The 13818-nt window shown below is 41.1% G+C and overlaps 1 protein-coding gene and 1 long non-coding RNA gene across 5 annotated transcripts in view; one reads left to right on the forward strand and one right to left on the reverse strand.

Annotated features, from left to right (window-relative positions):
• golga3 (golgin A3) overlaps positions 1-13818 on the forward strand; it is a 17912-nt gene continuing 4094 nt past the window's right edge. Inside the window, exons 1-20 of one of the 2 annotated variants that reach the window (XM_042420977.1) lie at positions 1-259; positions 1467-1749; positions 3573-3854; positions 5141-5253; positions 5834-6555; positions 6708-6816; positions 7472-7778; positions 7919-8121; positions 8217-8354; positions 8624-8785; positions 9041-9409; positions 9627-9704; positions 10873-11136; positions 11289-11383; positions 11721-11937; positions 12406-12549; positions 12645-12842; positions 12957-13073; positions 13392-13531; positions 13662-13794. In XM_042420977.1, coding sequence (XP_042276911.1) covers positions 1584-1749; positions 3573-3854; positions 5141-5253; positions 5834-6555; positions 6708-6816; positions 7472-7778; positions 7919-8121; positions 8217-8354; positions 8624-8785; positions 9041-9409; positions 9627-9704; positions 10873-11136; positions 11289-11383; positions 11721-11937; positions 12406-12549; positions 12645-12842; positions 12957-13073; positions 13392-13531; positions 13662-13794 — 3957 coding nt within the window. In that variant the 5' untranslated portion in view covers positions 1-259; positions 1467-1583. The remainder of the gene's footprint in view (positions 260-1466; positions 1750-3572; positions 3855-5140; positions 5254-5833; positions 6556-6707; positions 6817-7471; positions 7779-7918; positions 8122-8216; positions 8355-8623; positions 8786-9040; positions 9410-9626; positions 9705-10872; positions 11137-11288; positions 11384-11720; positions 11938-12405; positions 12550-12644; positions 12843-12956; positions 13074-13391; positions 13532-13661; positions 13795-13818) is intronic. The other variant, XM_042420978.1, reaches the window with a different exon arrangement.
• Positions 10997-13818, reverse strand: part of LOC121903689 — a 7914-nt gene continuing 5092 nt past the window's right edge. For all 3 annotated transcript variants that reach the window (XR_006098083.1, XR_006098081.1, XR_006098082.1), the window contains 2 exons: positions 11285-11342; positions 10997-11088 (listed from right to left, as the gene is read on the reverse strand). This is a non-coding gene — a long non-coding RNA (uncharacterized LOC121903689). The remainder of the gene's footprint in view (positions 11089-11284; positions 11343-13818) is intronic.

The following is a 13818-nucleotide window of genomic DNA, read 5'->3' on the forward strand; positions in this document are numbered from 1 at the left end:
TTGTTCCATATCATAGTTCATTTAACACGTTTATTATTGCAATATGCCTTTGTAATAGCACTATCTTAGATCATTAATTAATGAGTGTTTGTATTGAACGCCGTGAGTGTAAACAGCAGACGCTCGATTGCCTGGCTGTCAGGCTTTATTTGGTTCACCACCTAGATAGATGCATTGTTTGCACCCACTGTTTCTAGTCGGACAGATAAAGGGACGGAAACCAAACAGCCACGTAGTAAAAGGCGAAGCTCGCAAAAAGGTGAGCGTTTATTGTCTTTTTGTGACATTTTCCGAATTTGTCATTTTATAGTTAACACATAGAGTTTGTAACGTACTTGAGTGAAAGAATGTTATTTGAAAATATTTAAAAATCACACCTCTACACAGGCGCTGGCTATTCTAGCTAGCGAGTTAGCGTTAGCAAATGTAAGTTAGCTTGACAGGTCCTGTCGTACAGTAAACACGACGTTTTAATGTTACCCATCTAAGCTAGTCTGTCATGTTTGTCATTAGCCGTTAGAGTTAAATGAACAAGGAGGACTCATTAGGGCAACATAACAGCGTATGTATTCATGTTTATCAATGATGCTCTTCATTTCTAACGCCGTCTAAACTGTTGACTGCAGCTAGACGGTGTGAAACCTTATTGAAAAACGGCTAGCAAAGTAACCAAGCTAATGTCAGCCAGAGTCAAAGGTTATCATCATTACGTTAAGTTAATAGCATACAGTGACTAACTTACTTGAAACATGCTGGTGCATTATGCTGTTTTGCATAATAACAACATTGCCGCATTATTTCATATTGACAGCTGGATATCTTTCGACTTAAGTGCCAGACTCTTCTTAAAAACCCATAAATGCAGTTTAGGCCTATTTGTAAGCTTGGCTTATATTTTTCTTTTCTCTTTTGTACTCTGTGGTGAATTCGGCAAACACATACCAGAGTCAGCAACTTCTCCTCTCGCTGTAAAACTGGTGTTTCCCACAGTCTTAACCAAACCATGACAGCTGACAGGCTTGAATTGATACTCCTGTGGTTGATGAGACTTATCTCTGATTTATCGGCAGATTCTACAAATTCCTACAACGAATAAATTCAATCTTAACTACCTGCACTTTAGCCTATAAAAATGGAAACGTGAAACTGTCACTTTTGGCCTGTCAGACTTGTCCACAGAGTTTCTCTAGATAGAAGTGAAGGAATTCAATGTAACTTGCTAGTAAATGTATATTTAACTCGACACAATCTACTTAACTACCCAGCCAGCTTGTTGGCCCTTGACTCTGGCTTATGGTTAAATTAAAGCACGCTGTGTTGTTACATAACATTATTACCGCCGTAAAGAATCACTAGTGAGGAGCTACAGCTTCTCTTGTAATGTATGTGAATCTTCAAAATGTGACATATTGTCCAAACAAGAGCCAGATGTTAATCTCAACATCTTCTCGTTTGTTTGTGTTCAGAAGCATTCTTGAACATTGACATGCTCCCAGCTCACCAGCCTCCTAAGAAGATGGTGTTGTGAGAACTTCTTTCCGAGGGGGAACCAGCAGTACCGTCTATTCAGTTTCTTAAAGGAAATGGACATTAATCATTCAGAAGACGCTCAAATGGAGGTTAATGCTGATCAAGAGCACATCATTTTAAAATCCAAAGAGGCTGAAGGTCATACTGTGGAAAGTGAAACACAAGTGAAGCAACAAGGGCTTGAGAATACTCAAAATACTAACGGGGGTCTTCATAATGGTGAGTACTGATGCTTTCTTGATAGGATATGATTGGGTTGTATTGTATTTAATGGTTTTTGCTGGTATCTTGTCTTCATGTGACACCACCCCTTCACAACCTTTTTAGTGGCAAAACAAACCAAAATATGGCAATGATGAAGTGTTAGTGCTGTGATACTGGAAGAAAAAAAAATTAAATTGACAAATATCACTTATTAAAAAAAAGGGTAATATATAAGCAATGGTTTGTATGTCAAAATTGGATTTCTAGATGCCTGTAGATGCCTGTAGATGCCTGGTCCTAATCGAAAAAAACAATATTTGTCAGCCGAATCAACATTAAAAGGACTCAAACAGTTTGGTTGTCTGGGGACAGGTTTGTAACATATATTTAGGTTTTATTATGTTTCATTAAAAAGCAAACATGTGCTTGCTTCGGTAATATTACACAGCCCCATTGAAAGTATTGCTTTATTTTGTACTTATATTTCAGCACTATAGCTTTATTATCAATATTTGTCTCCTCCTTGTGAATACATGATAGTAGATGTTGTGTGTTTGCTGCTCAGTGGGAATTGACTGTGGTGACTTCCACATACAGAGACATAGCCTAGAAATCATATTCATATTAGAATGGCTCTCCTCATGCTGTGATATACTTGTTTCCAACCCTGCTCTCCTAGCTGCGAAGTTCTTTTCCCTTTAGGCATATCATGCATGGCAGGATACAAGTGTTAGATAAAAGAGATACTAGTAGTATCTCTTTTATCTAACATTTTTATCCTGCCATGCATGACCTGTTGTGGTGGCTATTACAAGGCCCAAGGCCTTCTACTCCTCTGTGCTACACAGCTCTTTGAACTGATGTGTTAAATAGCTGAGCTGAATTCTTAGTCATCATCACGGGTAGGGCTGCAACCAACAATTATGTTCATTATCCATTAAGCTGTCAATTATTTTCTTGATTCATAAATTAGTTGTTTGGTGTTTCAAATGGTGAAAAATATTGATCACCGTTTCCCAAAGGCCAAGATGATGTCCTCAAATATATTGTTTTGTTTACAACAGTCCACCACCCAAAGATAATCAGTTTACCGCCATAGAAGACTAAAGAAACCAGAAAATATTCACATTTAAGAAGCTAGAATCAGACATTTTTGTCTTAAAAAATGACTCAAAACGATTAATCGATTATCAAAGTAGTTGGCAGTTAATGTAATAGTTGGCAACTAATTGATTAATCGGCTAATCGTTGCTGTTCTAATCATGGGGCAACTATGCTTATATTTGACACAGCGCTTAAGCTTTAGGAGAAGGAGATGACTGAGAAAATATTTTTGGTTGCACAAATTTGTAAAGTTCAAAATCAGTACAGCATAGACACAGATATCTGGACTGTTGACATCACGGGGGTTATTTTTCTCTCCCCCCAGAAATACAAAAGACATAGAATTGTTTTCACAGGTTGAGTAGTACTCCCCATGGCTAGAGCGTTGATTTTTATGCGTTAATCAATGGTGTTTCTCTTTAAGCAACAGGTGGGCTTATTGGTGCATATGGTGCAAAATGTATGATTTGTATTTTGATGTCTTTGGCTTGCAAGATGAGCCTGATAATCGTGCTCCTTGACACAAGGAGTAGGTGCAGCTAAAGGGATGCCTAGTAGCCATGTGCTGCTTGAATGTTGCAAGCTTTCTGTTTCACTTCAGCTATTGTAGTTTGACAAAGTTGTCCAGCCAGTTTTCCAACAGAATCACATTCACTTTGCAGTCTAGCTCACAATACCTGATCATGACTTAATTGTCATGTTTCTCCGGGCTTTTCTTCACCCTTCTTTTTCAGGTCCTGTCAGCTCAGAAGGGCTGCCAAATGGAGATGGACTGGCAGAGGGCTTTGGTGCTGCGAGGGACACCCATATGAATGGGTCCCTGCCTCCGACAGCCCCTCCCCAGAGCACCAGCTCCCCTGTCAACTCCCAGACCCAAGAGCCCTCCCCAGGTGTGGCTGCTTATCCACCCATGATGCTAGAGAAGTCTGAGGGGGCTAGTGCTGAGGTCACGATTCACAAGGGTGATGCATTGCAGTCGCTCAGACTCAGTATGCCTATGCAGGAGACTGAATTGTGTAAGCATAAACTTATGTTGAGCAAGTGGCCCCTCTAACACCCCCTGCATTTTAACCTCATTTTGCTGTGGGATGTTTTGATTTTTTGGATCATGTACACATCCTTTTTAACTCCCTTGTCTGTGAGTTCCCCAAACAGATGGATTCAGTGGAAATTTCTTTAAGTTGTTTGAGCTCTGCCTCTTTTCTGCAACTCCCATAGGCATTTGTTTGCTTGATTAGAGCTTGGTGTGGGTGCTTTATTTGGAACAGTGTTTGGACTAATGGCTGTGTGTTTTGGAACTAATCCCTCTGTTATGTTATCTTTTGGTGGTATTTTAATGTCAGGTGCAGCTGCCTTGTTCATAGTGATGAAATGTAATATTTTCAAGCATTTTCACAATGAGATCTGACACAAACTGTGGTGATTTTGTTTGGCTATACATTATGAGTCCCACATAGAATATGTATATGTATATATATGTATATATATGTGTGTGTGTGTGTGTGTGTGTGTGTGTGTGTATATATATATATATATATATATATATATATATATATATATATATATATATATATATATATAGTGCCACATGAAGAATCCTATAGTATAGCGCTCTTGATGTCACATGTTTATGACTAATCCAATGTACATTTGTTTAATGTGGTTATAAAAGACTTTCAACATATTGCATTACTGTCAATACTAGTTGCATGACTGACTGAAGTCAAGATTTTCAAAGGCACTGACCATGCATATAGGAACAATTATACAGCGTGGTGCACACTTAAAACATTGGCCTAAAACCGGAAAAAAACTGTAAAGTGATTATCATGATGGAAAAGTTTTGATGTGGCTGGTTTGTTAGCCTGCTCTACCAGTCACATTGGGTCATGAAGTAGTAAATGATATAACTAACATGTGCTGTTACACCCATATAGTAGTTCCATAGCCATCTGCTCTGAAAATCTGCAGTAGCTGTCAAGTAAAATGAAGTGTTGCAGGCGCAGCTTGTGACTTACAGGTCACTGTGGTTTATACAAAAAGCTTGTTTCCTGCCCAGGGATAAACATGAGCAACTCCACTTTGAATAATTTGTTTAATTTAGCTATTTTGAGGACAGGATTTCAGGTAGCTTCACTCTCCACCATATACCACAAACATCATACAAGCCTTTACACTCAGCTATGCCTGATCAACAATGAAACATAAAGCTCATTGCTTGGACTCACTTGTTATAGTCATATAAAACAGGTCTTTTGGTGGGGAACATTCCTCTTTTTGGCTTAATGTACTTTCTCTGTAGCCAACCAGAAGCCATCATTGGAGATGGAGAATGAGGAGAGGATTCGCCTGGAGGCTCGCCGGCGCCTGGAGGAGCAACTCAAACAGTACAGAGTGCAGAGACATAAAGAGAGGGTGAGTGAATGGAGTCAGTGTCAGGTTAAGGACAACGCTTGATCATGAATTTATATGTATGCAGGTTAGCCTTTTACATTCAATATTTACAATTCAATTTGCATTCAATATTATCAGGTTTCCCCAGCCACCTTAGTCACCATTTCAGCCCCTGTTGCATTCCCCTTTTTACCCATCTGTCTATTAAAAAAACATCAAGAAGTAATGAATGGATATGGAACAAATTTGGAACAAAGATAGCCCCTAGCAAAGAATCAGTTGATTAATTTTTTGGTAATTATTTGAATGTGAAATTTCTGCCATTAGACAATTATCTATTTTGATGCTGTAACTACCATGTGGTGTTCTACTTTTATGCTTGTGGTAAGACTTGCACTCAGCTCAGGTCTGCTACTAAACCTGCTATTTTCTTGGAAAATATAACCTAGACAGTATACAGTCTTAACAGGCATAGAGACCAGTTTTCAGCTCGGAGAATTGTTCAGCATTGGTGATGGTCTGGCTCCTGAGTGGCCTATATTTGTGTTAGATATTGTCAGGATAACAGTACCCTTGGTCCTTTCTTTCTGTCTGTTTCTAGTCTCACCGCAGCACCCCCAAAAACAGGCCTTTCAGTACCCTGGATCCAGAGTTAATGCTGCATCCTGAGGCTCTGCCCCGGGCCAACACTGTCGCCATGACCAAGGAGTATTCCTTCTTGAGGACCAGTGTCCCCCGTGGTCCCAAACTGGGCAGCCTGGGAATTCCCCCTTCCAAGGAGAGGAAGTCCAGGTCACCCCGCCCAAGCAAGATCCACTCCTTGGCTGACTATAAGTCTCCTGAGAATGACGGTGGAGGTGGGGGAGGAGGTGGAGTAAGGACAGCAGACAACACCATGGGCTCCCTCCAGTCCACCATTAGCTCAGTGTCCACTCTGTCTGAGGTCAGTGTGATGTCAGAGTGCAGCACCTGTGAGGCAGAGGGACAGCCTGGTGGTTCACCCCAGGTTGGGGACAATGTTTCCGAAATTGATGGCAGTGAATCGGGAACAAGGCCAGGGAATGATGGCAACGACAGTGACAGCTCATCTTACAGCAGTGTGTCTACCAGGGGAACATACGGAATGCTCTCTGCTGCAGTGGACAGGCAGCAGGGGCCCTACTCAGTGGAGGGGAGGGAGATTGCCCCTGAGGCCATGGGTCAGTTCCCCTCCCTGCAAGAGGTGCTGCAGGCAGCCAGTGAAGAGCAGCACCTTCTGGAGATGGAGCAAGAGAGAGAGGGCACAGCTGAGCCTCGCAGCCGCAGGGACAGTTTCTCCAGCAGGTATTTGTCAATGTCAGATAGGGATAGAATAAAATGATTAACCCACAGATGTTTTGTGTTTTGTTTATTACTTACTTAAAACAGTTCATTAATTATGTCAGTTGTTAATGAATCAAATCATTTGAACACTGATGTTATTTACATTTTTTCAGTGTTTCCTTGGAGAGTTCTGTGATGGGCCATGACGAAATGCTCCAAGTGCTGAAAGAGAAAATGAGACTGGAGGGCCAGCTGGAGTCCTTGTCATCTGAGGCCAATCAGGTTATATAACATTGATTTCTTTAATTATATTTTTTGTTCCTATTGCATAAAGAGCCCCATACATACAAATTCTGCACAGTAGTGGACAAAATACCAGAGACACTTTGAAATAATCAAATACAGCCCCAGAACAAACTGCATCCTCAAAAATGACTGACATCAATGAACACGTCTGTGACACAATCTCAAAAAAAATAAATTATTAAGATTTTTCTTGGTAATTAGATTGATGGATCGATTGGTTGATATGACTTGTTATCTAAAAATGTAAAAACATCCAATTACATGCCATGTATTGTAAATGCTCACCCAAGAGCATATCTGAGAGCACATAAATCTACATAGTATAAATATTATGTATGTACTATGTATGAAGTTTTATCTTTTGTATACTAATAAGGCTATGTTTGCATAAATAGAACTTACACACAGCTAATTACAAATCAAGTCAACAATATATCAAATACCATTTGCATCTTTGCCTGTAAATGCCATTACTGATGCTATCAAGACACCACCTCATTTACCACAGCAACCAAAATGATCAAACTTAGCTCGATGATAAATTACATGGACAGGCCACATCTATTAGGACACACTGGAAACATTGAGAGTAACTGGGCATATGTGATGACCAATCTTTCCTGTCCTCCAGGCTCTCAAGGAGAAGACAGAGCTTCAGGCCCAGCTTGCTACAGTGAATGCTCAGCTGCAGGCTAAGAATGTGGAAGCTCAGGTTAGCCAGGAGAAGCAGAGCACCCTCACTACAGAGATTGGTACACTGCGACAGAACTGCAGCCAGCTAGAAAAGGCCATGGTGGAGCTCCAGGGCAGTTTGGAGAGCAAGAATGCCAGTCTGGCTTCTTTGAGCAATGACCTGAAGGTGGCTGAAGACCAATACAACAGGCTGATGGGGAAGGTGGAGGAGATGCAAAACACTGTAACTTCAAGGGACAATACAGGTGAGTCACAGAGACCCAGAGCTGAGTGTACCAATAAATAGTCAGCATCACTAAAGATGTTTGAGTTAATGAACCACCCATGATGATGTGGGTTAACCCTGACTGCATTAAATGAGATGTTTTGATCTTACATTTTACAGTTCAGGAGTTACGTCAGCAGATGGGTGGTCTCCAGAGCCAGCTTCAACAGGTCCAGCTGGAGCGCAGCACCCTGCAGAGCCGGCTGAAGACCTCTCAGGCTGAAATCGACTCACTCCAGCAGGTCAGACAATGGTACCAGCAGCAGCTGGCCCTGGCCCAGGAGGCAAGAGTACGACTGCAAGGTGAAATGGCTAACATGCAGGTAAGATTGATGCTAATGCACCTGGTTTTGTCCTTAAGACAACAGTCAGGAGATGCTGGCTTACATGATACTTGTGTTCTTTTTGGCTTTCGCAGGCTGGACAGATGACCCAGATTGGTGTCCTGGAACATCTGAAGCTGGAGAATGTGACACTGTCACACCAACTCACTGAGACCCAACACCGCTCTATCAAAGAAAAGGAGCGTATTGCTGTTCAGCTGCAGAGCATTGAGGTATATTCAGTTACATCCCTTTCTGAATTTGCCACTGTCAGTTTTCAATTTAAAGTTTATATATCCACTCAGGGAACAGACGGTACCTGAAGGTCATTATTGATCCAAGGACCTTAAGTAAAACCAAACAAAAAACCTTCTAAAATGATGACTACTCATTTGAATGCATGTAATATTTTGTTAGACATACGTGTGTTTTTCAGTTATATATTTAAATCAACCTCTTTTCTAACAAGATATTTGTTAACTTTTAACTGTCTTCGATGTAGGCTGACATGCTGACCCAAGAAGCTGCTTACAAGCAGATCCAGGATGCGAAGTCCATGGTGGAAGACGACCTGCAGCACAAACTAGACGAGTTTGAGGAAGAACGAGAACGCTTAATAAAACTTGCCAACACAGCCAGCGCCCTGGAAAGGGAACTAGAGCAGGTAGTCATTCTAAAAGTAACATAGTGTGTAAATTCTTCTATTGGAGATAGTTATATAATCTCATTTGCTGTGTTGATAAGTTTTATGTTGTCAAAATTATGTAAGCAAAAATATGATTATTGTTGGAATAAAAAGAAGTGGGTGAATTAGATGATTTGACTCATTCTAGGGCAGCTGAGCATGTTTTTTTTTGTATGGCAGTAAATTACTGTTGCATTCTGCTCTGAACTGCCTCTCACGTTCTATCTTCCTCAGATGAAGTTGACCCTTTCCCAGAAAGACATGCAGTTGCAGTCACTCCAGAAAGAACATCTGGAGCTGATGTGCCAGCTGACCACCACTCAGGAGAACCTGCACACCAAAGAGCAATCCATCAACCAGCTAGAGGCTCGCTACCTGGAACTGGAGGCACAGCTGGCCGAGCTGCAGACAGAAAGCAGTTCCAAGGACGACAACATCCAGTACCTCCAGAACGAGAAGATTGTTCTGGAGGTTGCACTGCAGGCTGCCCGGGCAGACAAGAGCCAACTTGACGAGGGTGCTGAACGACTTGGAGAGGATGTTCTGGTGGCCTCAGATGTCTTGGATCAGCTCAGACAGGAAGTCCAGGTCAAAGCCAATCAGGTACGAGACAAATGGCAGGAGTGATTTGTATAGTAGTGTATGACTCATTAGTCAAACTAATAAAATGTAAAACAAAAGAAACAATATACAATTTCATGGAGGAATAACCACAGTCATGATTAAACATCACAACAAACATTGACATTCTTTTCAAGATGCCCTCTCATCACTATGTTGAGAAGGTAGTGAATAATGAAGGGCTTTTGCTTTGTTACAGATTGAAACCCTACAACAAGAAAATAGTTCCCTGAAGAAACAAGCTCAGAAACTGAAGGAGCAGTTTCAACAACAAAAGGTAAGACCTCTCTCCTGCCCTTGCATTTACTCTGCATCAGTTTGTAAGATATATTGTACTAGAAATTAGATTGTAAGTGAAGTGTCAAAAATCTCCTGTGTAAATAATTCACTAGTTCACTAATAGAAAAGTGTGTAGTTAAGACTAAATGATATTGCCTATAACTCTGGAGAAACGCAGTGTGTGTCACTGTATGAGACATTTCCATTATGTTGTAAAAACTGATCAAAAAATTACATTTTTCCATGTAGATAATTTAAATGTCATTTTTATAACTAAGAGCAGATGTGGGTAGATTGTGCGAGTGATGTTAGTAGAAGCTACAGAGAAGTGTACTTTGTGTACACAAATACACTTGTCAGAATCTCCCAGCTGGCTCAGGCTGAAGCTGTCGTGGGAGGATGTATTGTAGAGCCAGATGGCTGTCATCTGAAGAATGCTCAGTGTGACACACTGCGGTGGATTGAGCAATGATGGATGCTGCTCAGTTTGCATTGACAGGCTGTCATAAAGAAGGTGGAGTCAATTGACAGAATGACTGACAGAAATGTGCACTGTATTTTATTTCCTTCAAGGCTTCAGTTTTTGTGCACCCTCTTTAGACTCAGACGTTAACATTCCTGTTGGTTGATCAGATTTTATTCGGACTGCTTTCTGCAATCCATGATATTTAAACAACTGGACCTGACCAGGACCTTTGTGGCATGTTGTGCCCCTCCGTTCCCCCTTCATTTCCTGTCAACTCTATATTGTGTGGTATCAAATAATGGTATAGTGTTCCTGTTTGGGCTCAAATGCAGCTTATTAATGCCAAAAATAAAGGCTTGCACTGTTTTCAAAAGTATATGAGGAGAATATGTATGTCCCTCCTTAGAAACAAACACAAGGCTATTTGGGGAGCTGAAGCCTATGCAGCTCTGTATTTATAAACTTTTTTCTTCAGTGAAATATATCTCATTCAAGCCTGGAGATGATGAAGTGTAGGACTCAAATGTTGCAGCCCTCTCTCCTGCAATGTGTCTTCAGTATGTCGTGAAATGTCATTTTGCCTACTGTCTCAGTTTAGACAAATGTGAAGGAGACTGTTCTTGTAAAGGGAAAATTACCCACCTTATTAGTGTTTCATTATACATGCTAGCCAGAAGTAACCTTGTGAATGACTTCACAGGTGATGGTGGAAGCCTACCGTCGGGACGCCAGCTCCAAAGACCAGTTGATCAGTGAGCTCAAGTCCACCAAGAAGCGTCTGTTGACGGAGGTGAAAGACTTGAAGCAGGAGCTGCTGGGTGTCCAGGAGGAGAAGCAGAAGGCAGAGTTGGAGCAGACCCGGCTGCAGAAGGAGGTAGTGAGAGTCCAGGAGCAGATGAGCAATATGGAAGCCCATCTGCAAGCCATTCAAACAGAAAGAGATCAGCTTGAAACCCAGATCCAGGTAATTAGGAGTACTTAAATTTGTCCAAAATTTCTCAGTAAATGTTGATGTTTTGGATGTAGTATAAGCAGGTGTAAGTAAACTGTTAACTGCGAGCCATATTTGTTTGAATCCTGTTGCAATGTGGATTATTTGGTTTTCTTCCTACCCAGTCTCTACAGTTTGATCAGAGCCAGCTTGCAGCAGTGACAGAAGAGAACGAGGGCCTGAGGAAACAGGTGGAGAAAATGGAGTCAGAAGCCAAAAAGTGAGTCATGTGTTCCATTGAGATTTGTGGAGCTTGAATGATGCCCACACAAATGACTTGGACCATGATGAATATCTCTGTTGTCAAGTGCTATTTATAAATAAAAATATGGGGCATAGCTTTTACAGGTCCTGATCTACATGTAGGTTGTCTGCATATGAGTCAGTATATGTTGTCACATTCCCTTCTCTCTGTACGTTATATAAAAAATCTGCCAAGTTAGACAACATTTTAGGATGTATAGCCTACATACCTACATCTTGTGTTCATATGTATAGTCTGCTGTCCATTATCTCCTTGGGCGTATTAAACATGATTTCTTATTTGCTTGAAACAGGGCCATCTCAGAGCAGAAGGTGCGCATGAAGCGACTAGGGACAGATTTGACCAGTGCCCAGAAGGAGATGAAGGCCAAACACAAGGCCTACGAGAATGCCGTGGGCATCCTGAGTAGGAGGCTGCAAGAGGCCCTGGCTGACAAGGAGACGGCTGAGGCAGAGCTGGTCAAACTCAAAGCCCAGGTGTCAAATGGGGGAAACAGCCAGGCCTTACAGGTATACACCTGCCTTGAGAAGTTCACATAACTGAAGTTTCAAATTTACTTTCTCTAGTGGGAAATTTGGTGTCTGAAAATAGTAACTTAGACATATAGGTTGATAAAGAGTTTCAGGCAATTAGCATTGTAAAAAGCATCTATCGTTGTAAAAGTGGTCTAAAGGTTGCACTGAATAATATCAGCAGTTGTTAGTCTTGGAACTCCTAAGTAAAACTGAAAAAAGTAACATTTCTAATTGAAGTAAAGGAGTACTTGTATGCAGTTAGGTTGTTGTACTGTAAATGCTTCCCCTTGGTCTGAGGAATGCTATTATTTTTCACAGAGATAATAACTGTTTTAAAAACATCAATAGGACAGCCTTTAGTCTAGCCTTGTACTCGACTCATAATTCTTTATTATAAAGATATTTGTCGAAGCAATTTAAATTTTTTCATAGTGAAACACTTTGGTTTTATTTGTCATCCAGGAGAAGATTGTGGCTCTGCAGGCTGAGCTGCAGGCTGTGACCAACAGCAAAACTATGCTAGAGAAGGAGCTGCAGGAAGTGATCACCCTCACCTCTACAGAGTTAGAGGAGTACCAGGAGAAGGTCCTGGAGCTGGAGGACGAGGTACGACATACTATATTTCTAATGGGAAATGATGGTTTATCCGTTTTTTTATGGCTTCTGTAGTCACTCTATTCATGTATATTATTTTTCCACAGCTCCAAGAGTCACGATGCTTCAAGAAGCGGATCCGAAAGTTAGAAGATGCCAACAAGAAGCTAGCACTGGAGCTAGAACATGAAAAAGGGAAATTGGCTGGATTGGCACAGTCCCACAATACACTAAGGGAGCATGCCAACATTTTGGAATCTGCCTTAGCTAAGAGAGAGGCAGATCTTGTCCAGCTCAACTTACAGGTGAAAAATTTGAATATGGCAGAAAAATTAGCATTGAGATAGAAAAGTATGCATTTTTAAATTGGACGTTGTGTTGGAATCTCAGAATGTTTTCTCATTCATCCTTTTCTACAGGTTCAAGCTGTTCTGAAGCGTAAAGAGGAGGAGGACCAGCAAATGAAGCAGGTGGTGCAAACTCTACAGCTTGCCTTGGAAAAAGAGAAAACCAAAGTAAAGGACTTGAAAGAACAGGTAGGAGTTCTCAGCCCATCATCAGGATGGGATATTCTCCTTCTCTAACATTAAAATCCTAAAACTGCACAGAATTTTCATTTTGCCCTCAAAAGGATTCCAACCAGTGTGACTAAAATATATTTGAATATTTATTTTGATAAAATTTGCTTTGCACAAGGCACAATAACAAGCTTCTTGTGAATGTAAGAGAGTTGAATTGTTACAGGCATATTTAATATATGTAATAGCATCTGTCTTTTTGTCACCAGTCTTGGATGTGGAGCATTTGGCCCTGCTGGGGTTGTTTGGGGTGTAATGATGTAATATGTCCTTCAGGTGGCAGCAGCAAAGGCTGAAGCAGCCCACAATAGACGGCACTACAGGGCAGCCATGCTGGAGCTGTCAGAGATCAAGAAAGACCTGCAGGCCAAAGAGGACCTAGTCAAAGCTCTGCAGAGTGAAGCCCACAAACTTGGGTATGTGCATTTACGTAATGAAACAATACAGTGATTTTTGACATGATACTATTTATATTATATTGTGTTGCATAAGTAGTAGTTATACATCATACCACTCGTTCATCATTGAATATATCATACTCTACAGGGCTCAGGATGAGCAGCATGCTCAGGAGATTTCCAGGTTCCAAGAGGAGCTGGCTGAGGCCCATTCTCAGCTCCAGATCCTCCAGAAACAACTGGATGAGGAACTGTCAAAGCAGCCCCTCACTAACCAAGAGGTAAGGACTTCCAGTTACGGTTAA

This window comes from Thunnus maccoyii, chromosome 9, assembly GCF_910596095.1.
Source record: "Thunnus maccoyii chromosome 9, fThuMac1.1, whole genome shotgun sequence".
Taxonomy (NCBI): Eukaryota; Metazoa; Chordata; class Actinopteri; order Scombriformes; family Scombridae; genus Thunnus; species Thunnus maccoyii.